The sequence below is a fragment of the Gopherus flavomarginatus genome, chromosome 9, assembly GCF_025201925.1.
Source record: "Gopherus flavomarginatus isolate rGopFla2 chromosome 9, rGopFla2.mat.asm, whole genome shotgun sequence".
NCBI classification, from domain to species: Eukaryota; Metazoa; Chordata; order Testudines; family Testudinidae; genus Gopherus; species Gopherus flavomarginatus.
The window spans coordinates 72,782,935-72,806,314 of record NC_066625.1 but is presented as its reverse complement, the minus strand read 5'-3'; the positions used below and the strand labels follow the sequence as shown (position 1 = coordinate 72,806,314).

Below are 23,380 nucleotides of genomic sequence, written 5' to 3'. Positions count from 1 at the left end.
GAGATACTTTGTGGAATAAAAGTTGGAAAGTTATTATTTACTAGGAAAAATAATGCAGAGAGCCAACCATCCATTACAAATCATTGAGAACAGAGTCACATTTTATTCACAGCTTTTTACTTTCAATTCTCAAGGTGTCTTCTAGATTATTTAAATGGCTTAGTGCAATTTTAGGAATACACTAATGCTGTGAATGCAGTAGCCATTATGTGGCATACTTGGCAATAGCTTGGATATATTAGACATTACAACCTATTTTTGTGTGTGTTATTTTTGGGGGTGGGGGAAGGTAAGTGAGGGAGGAAATTTTGGCCAGCATTACTCTTTTCAGGATCCTTAATTTCTATTAGGACTGCTATTTAAAAAAAAAAGGCTTCATTTAAAAGGATGGCTTGCCCCTTTAAGGGCCAGAAAGCCTTGGGCCAGTCAGCCCTGTTGAACTGTTCAGTTAGCTGTATCCTGCTACACCTGTGCAGGGTGTGGGACTTAAAAGGAGGAAGAGGAAGGCAGTAGGAAATTCTAGGGACATGCTGCTAGAGGCTTGAGGAAAGAGCTGGTATGTGTGTTCTGTAGCTAGTGCAGAGGTGGCAGATAAAGAGGAGAAAAAGCCCTAAGGATTAACAATTTAGGGGGAAGTTAGCCTCCAGAGGAGCAAGTTGTGGCTGGCAAGTGTCTGAAGGAAGAGTGGGCAAAGGACTCTGTAGAGCCTGAGTAGCAGTGAACTGTGTGAAAAAGGTTACTTGAAAATTTAGAGACTCTGCCTGAGTGGAGCAGAGTCTCCTGACTGGGGAGGAGAGAAGATAGGCTACCTCCAGTATGAGGTAAGAAACCAGGCTTGAACTAGGAACTGGCTAAGCCAAGACCTGCTGGAAGGCCTTGGTAAGAGAACCAACGTGATCTGGATGGTTGGGTTGATTACAGTACAGGTGCTGCCAGTGAGACAGCCTATGGGGAGTCTGCTTATAAAGAAGAGGACTGAAGCTGAGCTGGAGGAGGGAGGTTGCAGGCTCCTTCATTTTGAGGATTTTGTCCTTTTTGACCCCAGAAAGTTGAATATTTTAAAGTAGTTTGGCTGAAGATTGTTGTGGGGAAACTGACAAGAGCATTGTCATGCTGGGTCTTGCTGCAAAGAGGCATGCCAAGAGAGTGTCTTGTAATACTCTGTCTCAGTGGACAAAATCTTTTTGTAACGAGCTAGTTTGGGAGCAGATCTATGAAGTTGCACCAAGCTTGGTGGCTTTTGTGGGTGTCTTTTTTTTTTTTTTTTTTTGTAGCTAATCATAAAATACTTGTATGAACAGGACCCATTTACTTTATCAGAGATCTACTCAATCTGTGGCCAAAGGTTGTTTCAGTGGTCAGCGAACTAAGTATCGGAAGTATCCAAAGGGATTAAATTCATTTCAGCTATGAAGTCCAAGCAATCACAGATGCATGGTCCTTCCTCATTATCCTATTCTTCAAGCTATTAGGCCACTGTGAAGACCCCACCTGCAGCCCTGCTAACTGAAGCTGCATTTCTGAAATGCTGCTCTCTAGCACTGGTGGCAGCCCTTGTATGTGAAGCTTAAATGTTGTGGAGAGTTTTTGCATTTGACTTCCTCAACAGACTGAATTGAGCCTTTGCCCATAAGGTCGCCCTTAGAAGCAAACTACTCTGCTAGAAAACCTAGCCAATGGATGATACATAGTAACAAACATTATTTGCCAAAGAACACACGGCTGCTGCCTCTACATCAATGTAAGCCCCACCAATAAACCATAGAGATTCACCCACTCAAAATTGGCCTGTAGTGAGTTTTCTCTATATATCATCTAGTGTGTTGTGTGTCAATTGCTGGGTGGTTCTGTGAATAGTGCAAGCAAATGTGAGGAGAGGAAGCAAGCAGGGGTTGGAGTCACTTCTGCTAGCCAAGTTACAAGTCAATACTATCAGCATCATGTTTGCTGTGTGGGGTTCAGTTTTCATGCTCACCCTCCTTCAGAGGGTGCAGCTTTTGTTTTCACCAGGTCTTTAGGGCAGAAGCTGCAGTAGGGATGCCTCCTTTGGCTATCCTGCTGGCCTCTTCTCTTAAGCTAGTATCACCCTCTTTTGCCATCTTATCAGCCTGTGGATCAGCTAATAAGCCTGTGTAGTGGCTTATTCTGTTGGATGCCCATGTAAAACAGAGAAACACTTAACCTAATATGTCAGATATTACCTCTGAGTTTGTCAACCATGTGAAGGAAACACACACAATCTTAGGTATTATACCAGTTTTAAAGATTATTGTAACACAATAGTTAGGGATCAAAGGTAGTGCTGATTTTTCCACACAACTGATATGCACATAAAGTCCTACATTTGCCCATTCATCATTTATAACTGCGAACTCAAGGAGGCAATTTAGGGCTCAATGATCCTATTTTCCATGAGCAGCTGTAGGCTTTTTATAAGCACTATGGATGCATATGTAAATTTGGCCAGTGTAACATTTGAAAATTTGTTCCTAGGATATCAATCCTAGATAATAAATTACATAATTTCCCTCTAACAAATTCCTAGTAATCAGAGGTTTACACACACAGTACTGTACACAGCCACTTAAATATTTAAATGTCAAATTTAAAAATTAGAATCAATGCACTGTTCTAAAATTGTTAGATTATTGATGCAAACTCAATTCCCATTAATTGTAGTTATTGAGAACACTGCCTTACAATTAGAAATGTGTCATGCATGCAGTTCCAACGTTATCAAGAATAAAAAGATAAAGTTTGATCAGCTTCTTTTCAAAGTCTACAGCACCTTCCTGTGTCTTTTAACACATTTAAAAGCAAGCTAGATGTAGAAGAAATGGAAGTGAGGCATATTTATTAAAATTTCTTTTATGAAACAATATTTAAAAGCTCATGTAGGGGATTTTTTTGTCATCCAAAAACTTAACTAGCCTGTTTACCGAAATTTACTGAGTTTGGATTAAACTGATGAGGGTGGGATAGTTGGTGATTGTTGCTGCCTTTGAAGCAGATATTCTTTTGGTTACAAGGGTTATGAAAGTGGGCACAATCCTTATTTACACTTATGGTTACACATTGATTTATTAACACTCTGACTCTGATTTCCTTTGGATGCTATTCTGCTTTAAAAAAATCATATAGCATGTTTTTTGTTAAACCAAATGTCTGAATCATATTGTCATGCTAGCCTATTGTTTCAGCCTTAAGTGTCAAATTCCCAATGTAGGATTATGCTCACTTAACCATCCCCATATTCTCTGAAAATCATAGCAGAGTTACTAAATTCAGTTAAAAATTGCTTATGCTTACAAATGTTAAAATAAGCTTAGATGGTCAAGTGAAAACCCAGATGTTTTCCCGCTTCCCATTCCCAAAGCAAAAGCTAGTTACAGCAAATTAAATCCAATCTAATAACCTTACCTAGACTGGTAAAAATGGGAGCCATATTTCACTGCCAGTGATAGCAACCCGGAAGCTGTCGTGTAGACAGAACTCAATCATTTTGCCTGTCTTTTGGCTAGCCCTATTTAGCCTGCATGAACACAGTGTATACTACAGCTGCTGCTATTGCTACCACAGGTGGACTGCACCAGTTGGTACTAGCATTGAATTACAGTTACCATTATAGCCAGTTGAAATGCAAGCTGTGCTTACACAGACAGAAAATCATAATTTACAGAAATATTCACAAGAAAAAGTGAGAAGCTGAGATACTATGTCAAATATCTGTATTATAATGCTGATCTGTAAACTAAATATAACATACTGAAAATGATATTAGCAAATACTTGCTAATACAATGTTATTGTCTACTATAATTTAATGACAATAATGTAAAATATTATTTCTCAAGATAAAAAGCTCTTCACATGGGGTACATTGGCATAGCTCCATTGATTTTAATGAGGCTAGGCAAACATACACTAGCTGAGCAGCTAGACAGTTAAAATTTAGAATACATGGTGTTCGGTTGATAAATCCTATGAATATTAGGTTAATTTAGTAAGCAGTACATGGGAGTTATGTGAACAAATCCCATTATAAATTCATCTTTGCCTTGTCCTTTGTTTCACAAGCTAAATGCATAGCATGTCAATAAGGCTTATTGATTGCATCAGTATTTTTACTGCCTCTGTGTATTATGCATGCGGTTGTCAGCCACATCAGTGAATATCCATTTCCAGCTTTTCAACACCAGTTGTTACACAAAACTTTTTCCATGCATACAAATGATGCAATGCGTTATGAAACTTGTAGTCTGACAATACAGCAGCTATAATTGTTAACCTCTTTTGTGCTCCTGCTGTATGAAATTCAATTTCACAGTTAACATTTAATTTTTTTCTAACTTACTGTACCCTAGTCAGTTCATATGACACTTCCATCAGCTCATATCCAGAAGTCAAAATGAACAATAAAGTCAATGGTTAATACAGACAGCTGAAGTTCAGCTCCCAAATATAGTCATAGATAGTCAATTATGCAAGAAAGCAATGTTGCATGCTAGGAAAGTAATGTTCTTTACTTGCCTAAATTAATTGTGCAGTGATGAGGAAAGTGTCCCATAGTATATTACTATGTGATACCTCTTGAAACATGGAGAGTACATACTTACAGATGTCTGGGATATTACAGAACTCCAAAGTTAAAAATAAATCACACAGTACAATTTACTGAGTACTCAAAGACCCTACAAATCTGAAAATGTTACTTTCAACAATTCAAACACAGCTGGTTTAAAGTGGCAAACAAGGAGATCCCATCCCTTCCAACAGAGACTATATTAGGAATCAAACTGACTACCAAAGTACTGTAATTTCTATATAGCAATCTGGAAAAATACTTATTGCATTGAGATACCAATTGAAACTATATACTCCTCTGTCTGGATAGTAAATTATGCCTCATTAAGCTTTTTCCAGCTCCTGATTCAACATATGTCATTTTAGTAAAAGGTATTTACCACATATAACAATACTACTTTTATTATCAGCTTTTATAGGGCTTTTCATCAATAATCTCAAAGTTCTTTAAACTCCATTTTGCAGATGGAGAAACAGAGATAAAATGACTTGCCCAAGATCACTGAATAAGTAAGTTGCAAAAACTGGAATAGATGTTAGGTCTCCTGAGACCCAGTCCAGGGCCACTAGACCACATGTCCCCACAAAATGGAGAAGTGTCATTTAATTCCATGTATTTTCCTAGAAAAGATGAGCTCAGTGCAGTAATGTGAGATGTTGAACCAAAATAACTTTAACAGATTGTAAACGTTGACAAATATGGCTAGGTTGAGAGGATGCATAGTAATTTGTCCTTATATATATTCTTCAGCTGCAACTGAAACTACACTGAGAAGTCATTAAAAACTCGTCACTTGCTAAGGAGTTCAGTATTAAGCACAGAAAGATTCAATTATTATTGCATGTACATGGTCAAGATAGCTCTAGGATTTTTATTCTCCACAGCCTTGCTGCTTGTGTGGTCATTTACACTCGTGCAAAATGAGAACAAAGTGAGTGTAAGTGCTACTACCATTCTAATTTAGTAGTATTTTACACACACTTTGTACAGTGTTAAGGACCATGCCATATATAAAACAGTGGAGATTCACGCCCTAAATTCACAGGTTATGGCACAGATTTCTCAGGCCATCTGAAGAGCATGCAGCTCAAGTGTCTTTAAGGGACCTTTATGGTCGTGGGGCTGCTAGGTACCAGTTGTCCCAGAACAAGTTAGAGCAGCATGGAGACTTGTCTCTTGCACCAGCTGCCAATGGATCCCAGAGAAAAGTTGGATGCAGGGGCACTCCAGCCATATTGGTTTTCTATTGGCTGTGCCCCTATTCACTGGCTGCCGGGGGGCGGGGAAAGGGCAATATTTAGTAGTAATCACTAGAGTGGTCCTTCTCCACTTGGGATTTTCTTAGGCAAGATAAATAGTCAAATGGCCAGATCTACTGGCTTTAGGTCCACTCACAGCTACAGGAATGCTCTAGAGAGAAAATTGGGGTCTATATTACAGAGGTCCCAGATATTGCTATATATATGAAACACTTTCTCTGGTGTAATAAATTACAATAGTGACCATTAGAGTTCAAGTCTGAGGCAAACTCAAACTAGAGTTTATCTTGCTTTGAGCCCTGGATCTCAATTAAACCTTCAATGTTTGCAAAACTTTAACTGCAGTGTGCACTCATGGATTTCCTGTTTGGGTAGGGTATACATCTGACTTTTTAATTAAAGCAGGCACATACCCATTGGGAACTATGAATTTTATCCATAGCTGTTGAGAGGAATATGCTAAGAGACTCTGAAATGCTGCCTTTGAAATATATCCTTTAAAGATAAACCTTCCCAATATTTAGATATTGAAATGAATCCTCACCAATCTTTATACTATGTGTAAATTTAATAACAAAATAAAAATACGTATCATCATACAATCAAATGTGCTAACATCTAATATTTTAAAGTTAAAAAATATATAAACTATTTAAAACCATCATTACTGTTTAAAATAATGCTGATTCCTATAGCAATTTCAGAATCCATAGATTAAAAAGATCCATTTTTTAAATTTTGTTTTCTTTCAAAGGGGAAGATTGGAGGATACATAGAAGAAGGGGGTGAACTTTCATCAGAGATCATGGCTGGGCTGTAGCTTTAAATCTGCATAAATCAGCTTCAGTTTACATAGGACATTTTTAAAGGATAGGTTGTTCAGGCAAACTGGAGAATAGGAGTTACTTGCTCTTTAGAACAAATACCTTTCATTTTTCCTGTACCTTCATTAGAGCTAGTCAAAACTTTTCAAAGGAAAGAGTATTTATTAAAAAAAAGTATTTGTCAAAAATAATGTTTGTTAAATACTGACAATATGAAATTTTTTTGCCAGAAATGTTGTGCCTTATTTTTTTTGTCAAAAAGGTTATCAGAGATTATCAAAAATGTCATCAAAATGTTTTTTTTAATTTACTAGCAAAGTTCTTGGGAAAAGAAATGGATTGCCATTTTGATAACTTGATAACCTGTAATGTATTCAATAGGTATTTTTAATATCAATACCATTTTTAAAAAAGTGGATCAATTTTGAACACATCAAAATGAAAATATCAAAATTTTGAAATCAGTTTGCAAAATTGTTTTCATTTTTGACCAGCTCTAACTTTATCATATAAAAGGCTCCAGATCTTACAGGAAGACTCTAGGTTGTTTACCCAAAGTTCCAGAGTCATACAACCATGTAAAAATAAAGATTTTTTTTTCATCCACACTAGCAATAATAAAATTTAATTCAAAGACGCTTCCACTTTCCACTTCATTGTGGAAGGAAGTACTTTACCCATTGATTTAAAGGAGAAACAACAATGTGTAAATTTTTAGAAACATTTGAAGTTAAATTTTTAATTTTTTATAGGTAGACTGGTTCTGGAATTTGTTCATTAAGGCCTGGTCTACACTACGAGTTTATCTCGAATTTAGCAGCGTTAAATCGAATTAACCCTGCACCCATCCACACAACAAAACTCTTTACTTCGATATAAAGGGCTCTTAAAATTGATTTCTGTACTCCTCCCCGAAAGGGGAGTAGCGCTGAAATCAACATTAGGGTTAGTGTGGCCGCAATTCGACAGTGTTGGCCTCCGGGAGTTGTGCCACAGTGCACCATTGTGATTGCTCTGGATAGCAGTCTGAACTCGGATGCACTGGCCAGGTAGACAGAAAAAGCCCCGCAAACTTTTGAATTTTATTTCCTGTTTGCCCAGCGTGGAGCGCTGATCAGCACAGTGACCATGCAGTCCCAGAATAAAAAAAGAGCTCCAACATGGACCGTACAGGAGATACTGAATCTGATCTCTGTAAGGGGAGATGAATCTGTTCTATCGGAACTCCGTTCCAATAGACAAAATGCCAAAACATTTGAAAATACCTCCAAGGCCACGATGGACAGAGGCCACAACAGGGACTCAACACAGTGCTGCTTGAAATTTAAGGAGCTGAGACAAGCGTACCAGAAAGCCAAAGAATCAAATGGACGCTCACAGAGGGAGGGGCAACTGACAATTGTAGCTATCCCACAGTTCCCGCACTCTCTGAAAACCATTTGAATTCTGGGCTGAGCTCCCAAAGCCTGAAGGGTCAAAAACATTGTTGCGGGTGGTTCAGGGTATATGTAGTCAGCGCCGCCCTCCCCTGCCCTCCCCCCCCGTGAAAGCAAAGAGAAAAAAATCATTTCTCGCCTTTTTTCAATGTCACTGTATGTCTACCAGATGCTGCTGGCAGACGCGGTGCTGCAGCACTATACAGCAGCATCCCCTTGCCTTGCCTTGCGACGGCAGATGGTACAGTAGGACTGGTATCCATCGTCATCGTCCCGTGGGTGTTCCTGGCCGGCCTCGGTAAGGTCGGCCGGAGGCTCCTGGGCAAAAAGTTTTGTCTAATGGAGATTCAGTCCTGCCTGGAATATCATGCCAGCTGGAGGCTTCTGCCTCAGGCTGCTCTCCCAGTCAGCAGCACCGCGTGGTCACACCTAGCCCAGTCTACTCCTTGCTACTAGGGCTCACAATCAGATACTTAGACCTCTGCATTTTGCTGCAAATAAAAAAATTACGCTGCCATTTAGAACTGTCCCCCAACATACATATCCTGGGACATTTTGTATTTTACCAGTGTCAACCAAAGGCCCACACACAAATTGAGATTCAGTCCTGCCTGTGGTTCTATCCTAGTGCTTATCACAGATTGCCATTTTCAGCTATAGGCTGAGCAAGCGCTGAATGGTGATTAACTCTACTTCACTGGGACCCAACTGCCCTCCCCTCCCGCCTTTGATCTCTGCTTGCAGAGGCAATAAAGTCAGCATTCTTTATTACTTCATCACACAAATGGGGGATAACTGCCACGGTAGCCCAGGGGTGGGGGAGGAGGGAAGCAATGGATGGGGTTGTTGCAGGGGCACCCCCTAGAATGGCATGCAGCTCATCATTTCTGTGGGATGTCTGGGGCTCTGACCCGGAGCGGCCGTTTGCCTCTCTGGTTCTTTAATAGGCTTGCCTGATATTCTAGGAAGGACTGACTCTCCATTAGACAAAACTTAAAGAAGAGAATGACCTGGTGAGTCATTCCCATTTTTGTCCAGGTGCCCCTGACTGACCTCACCAAGGCCAGCCAGGAATACCCTTGACAGCAGCAGACGGTACAGTATGACGGGTAACAGTCTTTGTCAACTTGCAAAGCAGCAGACGGTACAGTATGGCTGGTAACCGTCCTTGCTAACTTGCAAAGGCAAAGGGATGCTGCTGTGTAGCACTGCAGTACCGTGTCTGTCAGCAGCATCCAGTAGACATACGGCGACAGTGAAAAAAGGCTGAATGGGCTCCATGGTTGCCCAGGCAATCCAGGGAAAAGGGTGTGAAATGATTGTCTGCCGTTGCTTTCACGGAGGGAGGATAGACTGATGATATTTACCCATAACCACCCGTGACAAATTTTTGACCCCATCAGGCATTGAGATCTCAATCCAGAATTCCAATGGGCAGGGGAGACTGCGGGAACTATGAGATAGCTATGGGATAGCTACCCACAGTGCAACGCTCCGGAAGTCGATGCTAGCCTCGGTACATGGACGCACTCTGCCAATTAATATGCTTAGTGTGGCCCATGCACTTGACTTTATACAATCTGTTTCAGAAAATTGATTTCTGTACAATCGGAATAATCCCGTAGTGTAAACACACCCTAAGAGAGATTGTAAACTCTCCCTAGTGAAATCTCCTCCACTTTCAAGTATGTTTTGAGGTGAGACAGGATATGATGGAGTGCCAAACTCTTAACCTCGTACTCAAATAGTGAGCAGTTTGGCTCAATATGATTTATGTGAATAAGCATTTGCCAGTGAGAACAGGTAGTTCAAAATCTCATCTAGATTAAGGATAAAATGACGTGGCAATTATGGTGTTTTCTGGTTGTTGTTGTTTCCTTAGATACAGTCATTCTATTTTTATACTTTGGATTATAATCTATGCCTTTTCTATACTAAATCTAGGATATGTCTACAGATCAGCAGGAGATATTACAAGATGGTTCAGCCTTGTGTGTCTTTTGTATCACATTTGCTGGGACCCAATTAAACCTGAGTTTCCATTCTTGGCATTGCATACCACATCCAGTTTATATAGTTCTATTCTATTGTCCGGCTATACCAAAAGAAGGACAGGAGACATTTGACATGGGTTTAATCAGGCCTCAACTTTATTATTAGATATCTGGGACTACCCAGCAGATAAAAGTGTACAGTGCAGGTAACACCGTGTTTGTTCTGTAATTAAGTGAGGGCTTTTTACCAGCTCCCCCCTTTTTTTCCATCCAGGTCCTCCAGCAAATCCATTGCTGGAACCTCACCATCCACCACCCCTCGTAGGAAGGTTAAGGCGGGCTATAAAAATGGGGGGTTGGCTCCTTACCGTACCAATCATAGAACTCCCCAACCACCCCCATTCGTTTCTTTAGCAAACATGTCTTTTTAAATCCTTTTTCAAGCCATTTGTCTGGTCACTGTACACTTTTCCTATGGAGCACCTGCACTGGACCTCTGCCTTACACTTAAATAATGAATTGCGACATACAGCCTACCACCCTTCAAGCCATGGATGAACAGAGCCCTTCCTGAACCTGCTGTGGGGAAGCCAAAAAAAAACCCCAACTGTACCCAAGCCAATATGGTGGTAAGGGAAAAATTTCTTCCCAGCTCCCCTAAAAAAGAGGTGACTAGCGTAATGCCCACAGCAGGTCTTGACCAAATCTGGTATTTTACCACCTAAAGAGGAGGGAGGGTGGGTCCTGCTTCAGCCTGATCTGTGTAAAAGGGAGGCTTCAGGTGCAGAGCTGCCCATTTTAAACCCTGCATTCCTAGAGGATGAGTCAGCGACCATGCTGACCTTTTCAGCAGTTTTCATCTCCTCCATAAAGCACTGTTCACTTCATTTGGCCAGCCAGCCAAACACCCCACTCCTGCCTAAAGGTGCAGGGCATTTGTGTTAACAATGAAATCATGTTGGTTTTTTGTGCATGTGGGTATACAGTATGTAGCAGTTTGGTCCATTCTAGATTAAATTTGTTAATTTTCAGTGTGGTGGGGTTTAGAGTTGGACGAAGTGAGGTTTCAGGTTTGGGGTTCAATATGGGCTAGAGTTCAGGTTTGATTAATGATGCTGAATGTTTAATGTTCTTATAAGATTTTGTCCAAAACAGTAAAAGTCTCATAAGGCTCAGTTTTTGTGTGACATTTCTGCTTTTTTGTTCTAAGATCTCATTAGAACCTCATTTCTTGTAGGAATTTTGGTCTCATCCAAAACAGAATGGGGGTGGGAGAGAAGGTACCTCCTGGTTTGAGAGGTGGCTTGATACTGGAAATTCACATCTTAAAAACTCTCTCACTTATTTAAATGGTTGACTCAAGATTCTAGGGAGGCTTTTGCAATAGTTAAGAAGCCATTTGTCCTTAGAATGAAACTTCAAGACCAACAGAGCATGTAAATTCCTAGAGTGTCATTCAGTCCTAGTTGTAAATCCTTTCAGATGGAAGTCAAAAACAGAGCTTATTTTGACTCAATTTTGCACAAAAACTAATAAATCTGAAAGACTTCCATAATTAGAATTGATATGATTAGAAGATCAAGCAGTAATAAGGGGAAGCTAAATTTATTTCAAAAAGTAGCAATTGATCACTAAGAGATCTATCCTCACCTCTCTGTTCCACTTGCTTGGTCTCATTCTATTACTGAGACAAGAATACTTCCTCAGTCTGTATTTCATGTGCCAGTCTGTCACTGAAATTAACTGAGAGAAATGTTTCACTGTTGACTAGGAGAAACAAACTTGGGCAAAGTACAGTAAATGGGTGTTGAAAGCAAAACTGAAATTAAATATGCGGAAGGGCTGAGGCTTCTGCCTCACATCTGTCTCTTGATGATTATTTTAATGTTCGAGTGAGAGGCTCTTGGCTCTTACTCTGCACTTCAACTTTGAGCCTGAAGAGTGGGGTTATTTCTGTCAGATGCGGAATGATTTCCTTTGTCTAGTGGTGAGGTGTATACTATCTTATGACTGACCAAATTTACTTTGTAGTTTTCAACTGTATGGCCAAGAGATGGGTCTCTGCCACCAGATATAGAGATGTTTGATACAGAAGGTCTTGTTCCAAGGGGGAAAAAGCCCTAAATGATTCACAATATTTCAGTAGCTATTCATTTGTAAATATTTATTTGAAATTCTCCTTACTGAAATGTGTGTGTGCAATAAACATTCTTCTTATGCCTACGGGGGTCATCATTGATCTGGCCCAGAATTCAGCAATTTGCTTTGCTAGCACAGAAGGTGTGAAGATTAGGTTAGATTTTTGGGGATGTGCTATTTCTTGGACTCAACTAAGCTGGCTAAATTGTTACAATAAGTCTTTGTAACAAATTAACTTTGAATTATGAGAAATGAATTTAAGATTAATATTAAGGAGTTGCTTGAATATGTTATCATGTAGCAACAATCAACTAATACAATTGTCCATCACAGTTTGCTTGATGAATGTGTTCTATTTTCTGTTTTTCATAAGGCCACATTATTGTGACCACATTCTATATGTTAGGAGAAGTTTGATGTGCAAAGAATTACATATTAGATTTGACCCTGTTTTTATTACGTATTGACTCCTCATGGTCATTGATTTGTATTCTTTGGTTCCTCAGATCCATAATCTTGATTAATGTGAAAACCACCATGTACTTCGCCCTCCTCAAGTTGCCAATGCAACATGATGGTATGTCATCCTTGAAAGATTTCTAGTTGTGAGGAAGCTTTGGCTATTGTCCATGCTGTACAATACATATATGGTATATGGATAAAGTGTTGATTTCTGTCTGCAAGACTGTCAATCTGGCATCTTTCATTAACACTTACAATACATTAACACTTAAATATTTACAATGAGATTTCCCTACTTGAATCTGAGTTTATCACATGCTTCTGATAATAAACCAGCAGATAGAGGAGTGCTGGGTTCCTCTTCTACATCTGTGGCTTTATGACAGGATCTAGCTTAGATTTTCTCCTACGTTCAGGATACAGAAAACCACAGTGTTTTTACATCAGCATTTTCATTTCTTATGGGAGAAAGTTGGGTTTTCCTCTTTCAAATGTAGAGAATCCTCTAAATATTTTTGCATTGTTCTCAGATTATACAGTGGGGCTGGCAGCATAGAATATGAAGATATTTTTCAGAGCAGCAGCTGAATCATTGACAGTCAAAGAAGCTGGTTGACTCTGATGTAACTCTTCAGGGGTATCATCCATGCAGAGAAAATGAATGGTCTGGTTTACCACTTCCAGCACTGAGCATTGCAAACTAGTGAGTCACCTAACAGAGATGATTCAAGTTTACACACGTGGATTTGTCCATTTAGGTAATAGATATAATTTTAAAGACAAGTTAGGTAAAAATAAGAGGTGTTTGAGTTTACTGCTGTAAAAATAACATTTGGCTGGGGAGAGCAAATTAGTCCAATCTTTTTCTTATCTGAACACAGACTGGAAATGTGTTTAGTATATGGCCATAAACACATCTTCAGAAAGATTTCTTTCATGTTCATTTGCGCTAAGGGTATGCCCCCAACCCCACAAAAAAAACCTCAAGTGTAGGCATCTGAATTAAATCAAGAGGAAATAAAGTGAGTTTCTTCTGATTTATATTTCGATTTGATAATACACAGGACGTCCTCTGAAAATACTACCCTGTTACCATTGCTAAACTGATTTCTCCCATGCCCTCTATCTGTGTATTGTTTTCTCTATTTTGCTTATCCAACAAAAATACTAAAGTAATTATTTCCTAGTATGTGCAGTAGATGAAGTACAGCAAGCAGATTACATTTAATATGCTGGAATACCTCTCGCCTTTCTGTGCATAAAATTACATGTAGCAGAGACATCTCCTTATCACATACCTGATTTAGTAGATAAAGTATTGAGGATTTTGTTGCCAAAAAAAACCAAACTTTGAGGCAAATATGCTACATTTAACTAAAAACCTAGATAGTAGTAATTGAATCCTAAAATAAACACTTATTAAAATCATTAATATGCAGCAAAAACATGGAATCAGAGATTAAGAGCCTTTACTTGAATTTGGAATAATGTTAAATTATGAACCAACACATTGGTTAAAGAGCATGGTATAATGACAAGCAAATTTTCATAATTATTTGGCAACATGATGCTATAAACTCATCTAGGGAGACAGTATAGCAGTAATAAACAGATAAAATATGATCGTAGTATGCATTAGTGTTGCAAAAAAAATCAAGACTGTTTTTATGTAGGAACATTTACAATGAAATCATTGCCTGATTGAAGTCAGGGAGCCAGGATTTCACTTGTAGATATAGTTCTGTGGTCTTTACTCTGGCAGTGTCCCACTGGAAGTCAATGAGAGGTTGCCTGAGCAAGAACCAACTAAAAAAAAATCACTGGAATTGGCCCATAGCCAATAAACTGATGTTTTACATTTCCCAAGCCATACGGTTATATGTGATGTAATAGAGTGTAGAAAAAAAGGAGACTGATATTAAAAACAAATTTTAAAAGAAACATTAAAAATTATGAAGAGAACTTTGAGTTATGTAAGACTCCTGATGCTAGTTATAATCATGAAGTAAATATGATGCAGCATAGTACTTGAAAAGATTAAGAATTTGTTTGGGGAAAAAAAAGTAAATTTTCAACTGAAAAATTACTAATATTACCATCTCTCACACACTGATTTTTTTTTCTGTTCTATAATGCTTCCTAAAGTATATGGAAAATAATAGAATAACATTTAAAAGCATCACAGGACAGAAATTTGTTGTTTAATAAACACTGTTCACTAGACCAACATATACCTCAGACACTTTAAAGCAATAATAATTTTGTACTTATCTCATTTTAAGTGCTACAATGCATAATTCTCTGTATTTTCTTCTGTCTTAAATAAATTATGCATTTAGTCCATGCTAAAAATATATTTAGTATAATTTTACATGTCCACTCTCTCTGGGTGATTGATCTTTTTGGAAGTGAGAGAGAATATTTTTTTCATTATCCTAGAAATAATGAGCTGTAGAAGCAATAATAGGTTTTATTTCTAGCCTGGCAAATTGTGCAAATGGTTTTGCAAGACAATTTTCGTAATACTTTCCTCTGAATTTTCTAATATTGAATATATTTTAATTGTAAAACATACTGAGCTTGTAGGTTGTTTGCATCCTACCTAAATGTGGTTTAATGTTTCATAAGTACTTTATGGGTATAGAGTTTGTGGTTGTATATTTTCAGATGTACAACCTTAATTCACTTGTTAAAATAGGCTTTCTGTTTGCTAATAGTTACCAGCTGTAACTAATACATTAGATCTACAACATACTGGTAACGCATTATTTAAAGTGACGCATTTCAAAATCAATACCAAATGTCCTGCTGTATGATTAATTGGGAAACATGTCTAATAGAATGGTTATAGCGCTGTACAAAATTATTGTAAAAGCATCATAAATGAAGGGATAAAAAGCCAACAATGCATAAATTTTAAAATCTTTCAGTACAAATTTCAAAAGCAGAGACATTACTTACTGTAGTTGTTGTTTGCTTCTCGTGTCCCTTTTATTTTGCCTCGTTTATCAATCCTCATGTACCACTGAGTTCGGCAGAAAAGTCTTCTCACTCTTACATCCCCCCCTTCCATATAATCATAGCTTCTGGTATGTCGCTCAGGGCTGGAACAGTTCACATTTGTAGCCATTTGCTCTGGAGTCATGTCATTGCAAGCTAAAGATATAGTGCCCACTAGAAAGATAATGTAAAAATATGATCTGTAGAGCAAAGTTGGCAGGATCCATGTCAGTATCCATTTGTGCATTATAGTGCAGTGTTCTGGGTGTTCATGAACAACATAATGAAAATTAAATCTCAAGTAGATCGTTGCTCCTAGGTCATTGACCTGCCTTCTGTCTTTACAGCGAGTTGTAGATTGATTTAATTGAGATTGCTTCCTCTTCCAGAATTCTGATCCTTACTCCTTAATAGTTACTGATGTTGAAACAGGATAGCTCCTTAAATATCTTTTCAGTCAGGATATCCTTTAAAGAAACAGGTTATAATAACCTTGGCTGTCATGACCTTCTGTACTACTTGAATTTGCTGCTTGCACTGAAAGTAAAAGATCTATGAGAAAAGTGTCATGGATAAATTTTATGGTCAATTGTTACATGTATGTGGCTATAATATATGCTGCGTGAGTACCGTAGCATAGCAAAAAATCTTCTAACTTTATACTTTAAAAAACATACACGAGTGCACACACAAGATATATCTTACAACAAGCTCTTGACAGCAGCACACATTTGAACTATGTACAATTCCTTGTGTAGCTCAGTAATAAGTCTTTCAAATAAGCTGTTGATTCAGCTGAGCTACAAAACTCATACATGGTAAAATGCTATTGCATCTCTTACATTTCATTACTTCATGCCTATACCTTCACAGTTAGCCACATTCTTCCTAAAGGGCTGTCTGTACTTCTCTAGTTTAAATGTCAGGACAAACCAGATATTCATGGGACTATATTTTTATACATACATAGTTCAGTTACTTGTAGATTATTTTTTTTAAAGAAAATGTCAAGAAGCTTATTTCTAACCTACATCAATCAAGAGAATAGGAAAAGTCATTAGTGGTTAGAACGCCAAAAGCATTCTTTTAAAGGACCGATAACTTACTTGTTCCTGTTGATAACAGCTGGATACACAAGTATTCCATTTCTGTTGTCTGCCTTTTGCAACATGAGACTCTCTACTGTAGCTACAAACTTTCTCAGCTCAGAAGGACTTCAGCAGAATTATAATTGTTTCCATAAATCAACACGCAAGAGTGGTGGTGTGTGTATGCGCTTGTGCGTGCGCGTGTGTCTTGAGCCTGTTGTTCAGTCCTTTTCGATAAATACCTTTGCTGACCTCACTTGGAAGCAATTAGAATTTAACCAGTCAGCTGTCAGTTGAATGCATGAACAAAAATAAAAGAAGACTTGTGTTGTGTAGTGTCCAATGGTCATCAGAGGGAGCTATAAACATAGTTTATGCTTTAAATCTCCAAGTATGTACCTACTTTCCAGAAACAGATTTCTGTGATCACTGGATAAAATTACTTTTCATGTCAGTTAAAGCGTTTCTGTTCTTTGATTTAGTTCAGTATTCCCTTTTCCTTAGGAACAAAAACCCACACACCTCATTTCTCCTCCAAATCTTTTACACAGATTGATGGGTACATACTCTGCTTAGTATCCTTCCCTTTAGATATCTGAAATACTGAAGTGTATTACTTAGTGTGGGTGGCAGGCATGGTGTCTATTATGGACTGTGTATCATGTTTTAGTATTGTAGACTGTAAATGAGGAACAATTGCATACAAAATCCAGAGGGTTCTTATTTAAATGGCTGTTATGGACAAACCACAATGTATGTTCTAAACATTGCATTCACTCTAGACCTTTTTCTGCATCCCAAGAAAAATATAGTAAGGAATGATATTGCACATTTCCCCCATGAATACTTCCTAGAAATTGCAGCATGAGAATTAAAAGTTGCAGTAGTACAGATGTTATCCATATTAGCACACTGTTGGATGGATGATCTGTTGGCTTAAGTTTTGGGGAGGCAAATATAACAGCTACATATTATCATGCTGTTTCTACATATTTATTTCCAACTTTTGTCATCAGTCTATTGCCCAAAATCTTTTCCATGTCATCCTTAAAATCTTGTCGTGATTTTGGTGAAATCCAGCTATTATAAAAGCATATTGTAAATCTAGGTTCCACCGAGTACAGCAGTGCCTTTTTATCTGGTTTAATATGAATTCTATTCTTACCTTACAGAGACATCTCTGTAAGATTTTAGTAAACAGGAATGGGGATATCTTGTAATGCACTATCATAAAGAGCAAATTACTTGTATCTGAAAATAGTATTGTAATTGTAACCTAGGCTGTGGATCAGGGTAAACATGACTTTCCCAGGAGAGATAGGGAATAATTATTTAGTGTATTGAATTCTTTAAGTTGATTGAAAAGAACCGTTGAACTAGTTAATAGCCATTAGGAACATTAAGGGTACATGTGTGCCACCTAGTGGTGAGGAGGGTTTAATGATTCAGGACTTAGTTTGGAGTGTTCCCGTGTTTATCACTCACAAGAGTGTGACACCAGGGGACCCTATTTCACCCCGCCTGCCCTCCCATGCTTCCAACTCACACACAAAGTCAGAGGATATGAGTAACTTCCCTTCTCAAAGTTCAGATATTTCAACCTCTCCTTTCAGAGCTCCCTTGGAGCACTTCCCATTTGCTACTCTCTCTGTGTTCACTTGAAGTCAATGAGATTTACTCAGATCCTGCAGAGGGAGAGAAGGACCCCAGGAATTCTATTTTATCATCATTGTTACCTGAAAAACCAATGATTTACATGCAAATATGGCCATAATCATGAAAAAAATAGATATTTTCTCATTCCCTTAAGAGATTATTTTCATAATTGTTACAAGTATGCATTTTTAACATGAGGAGGCAATGGCGGCCCATGTAGGAACATCAGATCTGCACCAGAGACTCCAGCACAGAAGGGATAGCAAGAGAGAGGACCAAACATGAAACAGCGTGACAAATTGACTCACTATAGTTTTGAACAATTATTTAATAATCATGCGGTAACTTTGTTTATGGATTAATACATAACTGCTTATTTTGGTGCATTGAGGGAGGAAGTAAAAAAGGTACAAAATGCCTTCAGTCACCCAAGATTTCTGACTAGTTAGTCCCTACTATTGTGTGAAACCCATTCAAAATCATGGTGAGTTTGAAATTCTTTTTTATATCCACAGCCCAGATTCAGGAAAAGTCCCAGAAGTTTAGATTATCATAATTATCATAATTCCAATTCACCCTACCATACGCTGTCCCCAAATGCCCAGCCTCATGTTTTGATGCCTTCAAGAGAGACCCAGTGGCATACACTTGTCCTGGTCTACAGTGCCTGGAACATAATGCTTCCACTGGACACTTTAAGAAGTGGCTTTCCATACAGTTCACCTTTCAAAAGGCCTGGCCAGTGCCATCCCCAGCATGTGGGGATTAAAATTTGTTGTCCCACTTGTAGCAAATAGTGTTCTAATAAATTCCTTCCAAATGGCTCATTTGGCATCTGGAAATTTGGTGGTGGAAGGGGCAGGGAAGTTGCTCCTTCATTATGTGTTGATTGTACTAATTTCTGTAGGTCTTTATTGTAGTGGCAAGTAGGCACCTTCAAGAGTGAATAAATCACAAATTTTCAAAAGTAAGACTAGGAACATAACAAAATCAGTCAACAAAGCACTGAACAAAATGGGGCTATGTCCTCAGCTAGTGTATGCTGACATACTTCCATTGAAGTCAATGTAGCTATGCTGATTTACACCTGCTGAGGATCTGGCCCATTGGCCTGGTGATGTGCCATGATGATCTCTAACCTTGGGCCTTTTACCAAGCAGAGTGAATTCCAAAGATGGAGCCCTCAGATAAGAACCCTGCTGTCTGTGGTGGAGATTTCAAATTTAGGGACCAAGAACAAGAGCCACTCAGCCATCTTTACTGCCATGCTAGGGTACAAAGTTCAGATAACTTCTTGAATAACCACTCTTCTAGTCTTTTAAGATCTCCATTGACATCTGAAGTTGCAATCCAAAAGTGAAAGGAAACCAATACAGAGACTTCAGCACAGATAGTATTTGTCATGCCAGCTTGCCCCACAAAGGAGGTGAGTTCTGCTTGATATGGAGTGTCTAGGTAGATTGCAAGAATAGTGTTATACTATAGCACATTGCAATGGTGAACCCTGGAAAATGATGCAAATAGTGCCTCCTCCAAGTCCGTTAGAAGTTTCCCATGGCCAATAAGCCTCATCCAGGCTAATGTGCAACCAGTTTGTCTACCTCCAGATCACGTTCTCTATCAGACAGTGGGAGTCTGAATTCAGTGAAAAGAAGTTCTACTGGCAATTTTGGTGAAATCTCAGTCCAAAGCATCTCACAATCAACTGTGTCGGTTTAATAATGAATAGCAGGGTTACAAAATCCTGTAGGATTCCATGTGAGGGCTATTGGAGAAATGAGCAATACTGTTTGGGAGTATAAGGGAAGAATGAATCCACTACTTCCACAACTCCGACAAGATTCACTGGATAAGTCAACAATACCTAAGGGTTAATAATGTCAAAAGCTCCCGACAAATCTGATAAATCAGCATGGCCACTGATCCCTTGTCCATTGCTAAAAAGAATTCACCAGCCATTTATACTAATACAGTCTCAGTTCCATTTCTAGATCTGAACTCAGACTGATACAATGAAAAAATCTGTGGCATTCAAGTAATCAGGGATAAAATCTCATCTGTGTTTTACTTCTCCCAGTAGAATGCATGTGGAATTTTTTTTTAAATGTTATTTCTTTGCTGGACAAAAACAACTTGCAGCATTTAAAACCTGCTCTTTTTCTTTTGGGGATTTTTAATTTATTTGTGCTTTCTCTGGCATTTAGTTTTATATAAACCCATAGCATACCTGAGGTTTCATTTCCAGAAAGCTACAGATACTCATGCTCCAGCCACAAGCTATCTGCGTGTATCTCTCCCAGCTCTGTAAAACAAATCATTTGCTATAGCAGTGTGTTCTTTAGTGCTGCTTCAGCTCAGATCTTCATGAAGCATTATATTTAAAATAATTAAAAAGCAATTTAAATAAGGCACCAGCTGTAAGTGTAACCAGTGAACAACAAGTTATTTTAATATGGCTGGTGGCCACATCCTCCTCCGTTCCTCCTTGCTTTGCCCGCAAATAACAACCTTTTCAAAAGGAAGCTGCAGCTTTAAATAAATACATTATAAATATACAATGAAACTTTAGCCCTTACCAAAAAGCAAGCCCAACTGTATGTTGTCTAATGAAAAGACACCATCTTAACCTGCTTGAGCAAATCAAGCCTTCCTTCACAAATCTGAATTTTCTGGAATAATGCAGCACACTTTCTGTACAAGCCATGTATTAACCAATGCCTCCCCCAAACTGGCCTACTCTATTTTCATGATTGTGCCCATTGCAACCTTTATATGAGTGGGTATTTGTCTAGCTAACTGGAAGAAAAGGAGTGTTGCCACTTTAAGGGCTTCCCTGCAGCAGGTGGGGAGAAGGGGAAAAGTTTAGTGATGGACAGAAAACAGTTAAGGCCAGGTCAGGACTAGGTCACTGCAATGCCCTTTCTGCTGACTGGCAGTGGGGGAGGTATTTATATCCCATGTAACCACAGAGAGAGCCTCTTTACCAGGATTGAGCTGGGCTGGCAGTCAGGTATAACCAATGCCTCCCCCAAATAGGCCTACTCTATTTTCACAAAAGAACGTCTAATTCCATTGGCTAGCACTTCCACCTTATCGAGGAAATATGCCAAGAACTTTCCAAATAGGTTCTCGAGCAAGGTTTTACATGGTGAAGAGTTCTCCTAAAACTGCACAAATGTTATGATCCTTTCTCTGAAGGGTTTTATTTGAAGAAATACATCAGCACATTGTGATAATTTGAGAGCATTAAAAGTTACAGAAAGAGAAAAATACTGCATGTATGTACTCCACATTTTCTTAAAACGGCTCCCATAATACTTCGGTAAGCCTTCTCCCCTTACAGCAACCTAGATGCCAATTCCTTCAGTGTGAGTAGGTGGGAAATTGCAACAATGAACATTTTGGAAATCAAATGCAACTGCTATGTTTTCCAATTATGAAGGTTGAATACAGGTCTCTGTATCAAACAGTAGACACCCAAACAGTAGTAGTGACAGCCAAATAGACCTTTTTCCATCTTCTGCTAGCTAGGAGAGTGCACCTTTTTCTTTCAGATGCACAGTTAGCCATAGTGACCCAGACCACCTTCATCTCCAGGATGTGCTCCTACAATATGTTCCATATGGTTTGACTATGAAAGGAATATAGACATTTCCATTGATCCAATGTGCAGTAGCCTGCCTACTAGGAAACATTAACTAGTGAGAGCACAACACATTGGTTCTCTGCACTCTGCTGGCTTCCTATCCTATTTCTGATCTGCTTCAGGATTGCTGTTGCTAATCTTCAGAGTCTGCAATGGGATGGAAACTGTCTACCTTGGAGATCAGCACACTTTCTGCAGCAACAGCTGAAATTAGTTAGGATTCTGTGGCTGATGGAAGCCAGGGTAAAATTCTCAGGGTGCAGGAACTGGGCATTCTCAGTATTAAACCCTGAGCTGCAAAACTCCCTATTATCAAAAATCAGGATTTAAGATGCAATGAAAAGTCTGCTATTTGCTCTTCATCCTTTCTTCGATAATGACAGCTACAGAACATTCATAGAACCATAGAATATTAGGGTTGGAAGGGACCTCAGGAGGTCATCTAGTCCAATCCCCTGCTCAAAGCAGGACTAGTCCTCAGATTTTTACACCAGTTCCCCAAATGGCCCCCTCAAGAATTAAACTCACAACCCTGGGTTTAGCAGGCCAATGCTCAAACCACTGAACTATCCCTCCCCCTCATCTCTCGAGATACAGCAAAAGGAATCCTCTATAAACAATAGAGAGATGCAGAATATGCCACTTCTGCATGGAATTGTTGCTATTTTAATTTTCAGCCTAGATACTATGGAGTTGAGTATATTAAACATACATAGACATAAGGTATGGCTCCTTCCAGCCTTCCCCTGCCTGATTGCTGAGAGAAGTTCTCTCTTTTTGGGAACTTGCATGGGTTGTTGAAATTGCAATTTTTTATAGGTGTGGCAGTGTTGGGTACGATTTTGTACTGGAAAAATTTTACTATACATTTTTCATCATAAATGTTTTGCAAAGCTAAATTCAAAAGCCTCAGCCAGCTCTATCTGTTGGCTGTTGTAAACATCCAGATTTTGCTCATATGGGATGGATTTAAGCTTTCAGGAAAACTGTAAATGGGTATACTACTAGTAGATATCAGCGTACTTAATAGCACATAATTTATCTGATGAGTTTATCTTGTTTTTATGCTTATAAATTATCAGCAGTAATTTGTTTTTTCTTCAATTTATTTGGGGGAGATTACGGACCCTGGAGGAAATATCTTAATACATCTCAAAATAGGCTTCTGAGGGAGACACATGCAGGCTTAATTGGACAGGAGGATGGGTCACCATGTATCATAACCTTAGTCCCAGATTTGGACCTTAGCGTCCAAAATATGGGGGTTAGCATGAAAAACCTCCAAGCTTAGT

At 38.7% G+C, this 23,380-nt stretch overlaps 2 protein-coding genes across 4 annotated transcripts in view; one reads left to right on the top strand and one right to left on the bottom strand.

The window, feature by feature from the left end:
- Window positions 1-23,380, top strand: part of FAM227B (family with sequence similarity 227 member B) — a 226,893-nt gene that overhangs the window by 82,617 nt on the left and 120,896 nt on the right. The window lies entirely within an intron of this gene.
- The window catches only part of FGF7 (fibroblast growth factor 7), a 105,412-nt gene that overhangs the window by 42,366 nt on the left and 39,666 nt on the right, over window positions 1-23,380 (bottom strand). The window contains exons 1-2 of one of the 3 annotated variants that reach the window (XM_050966679.1): window positions 16,805-17,058; window positions 15,660-16,250 (exon numbers count right to left, since the gene is read on the bottom strand). In XM_050966679.1, coding sequence (XP_050822636.1) covers window positions 15,660-15,945 — 286 coding nt within the window. In that variant the 5' untranslated portion in view covers window positions 15,946-16,250; window positions 16,805-17,058. Of the gene's footprint in view, window positions 1-15,659; window positions 16,251-16,804; window positions 17,059-23,380 lie in introns of those variants that run through there. The other 2 variants (XM_050966678.1, XM_050966680.1) reach the window with 2 other exon arrangements.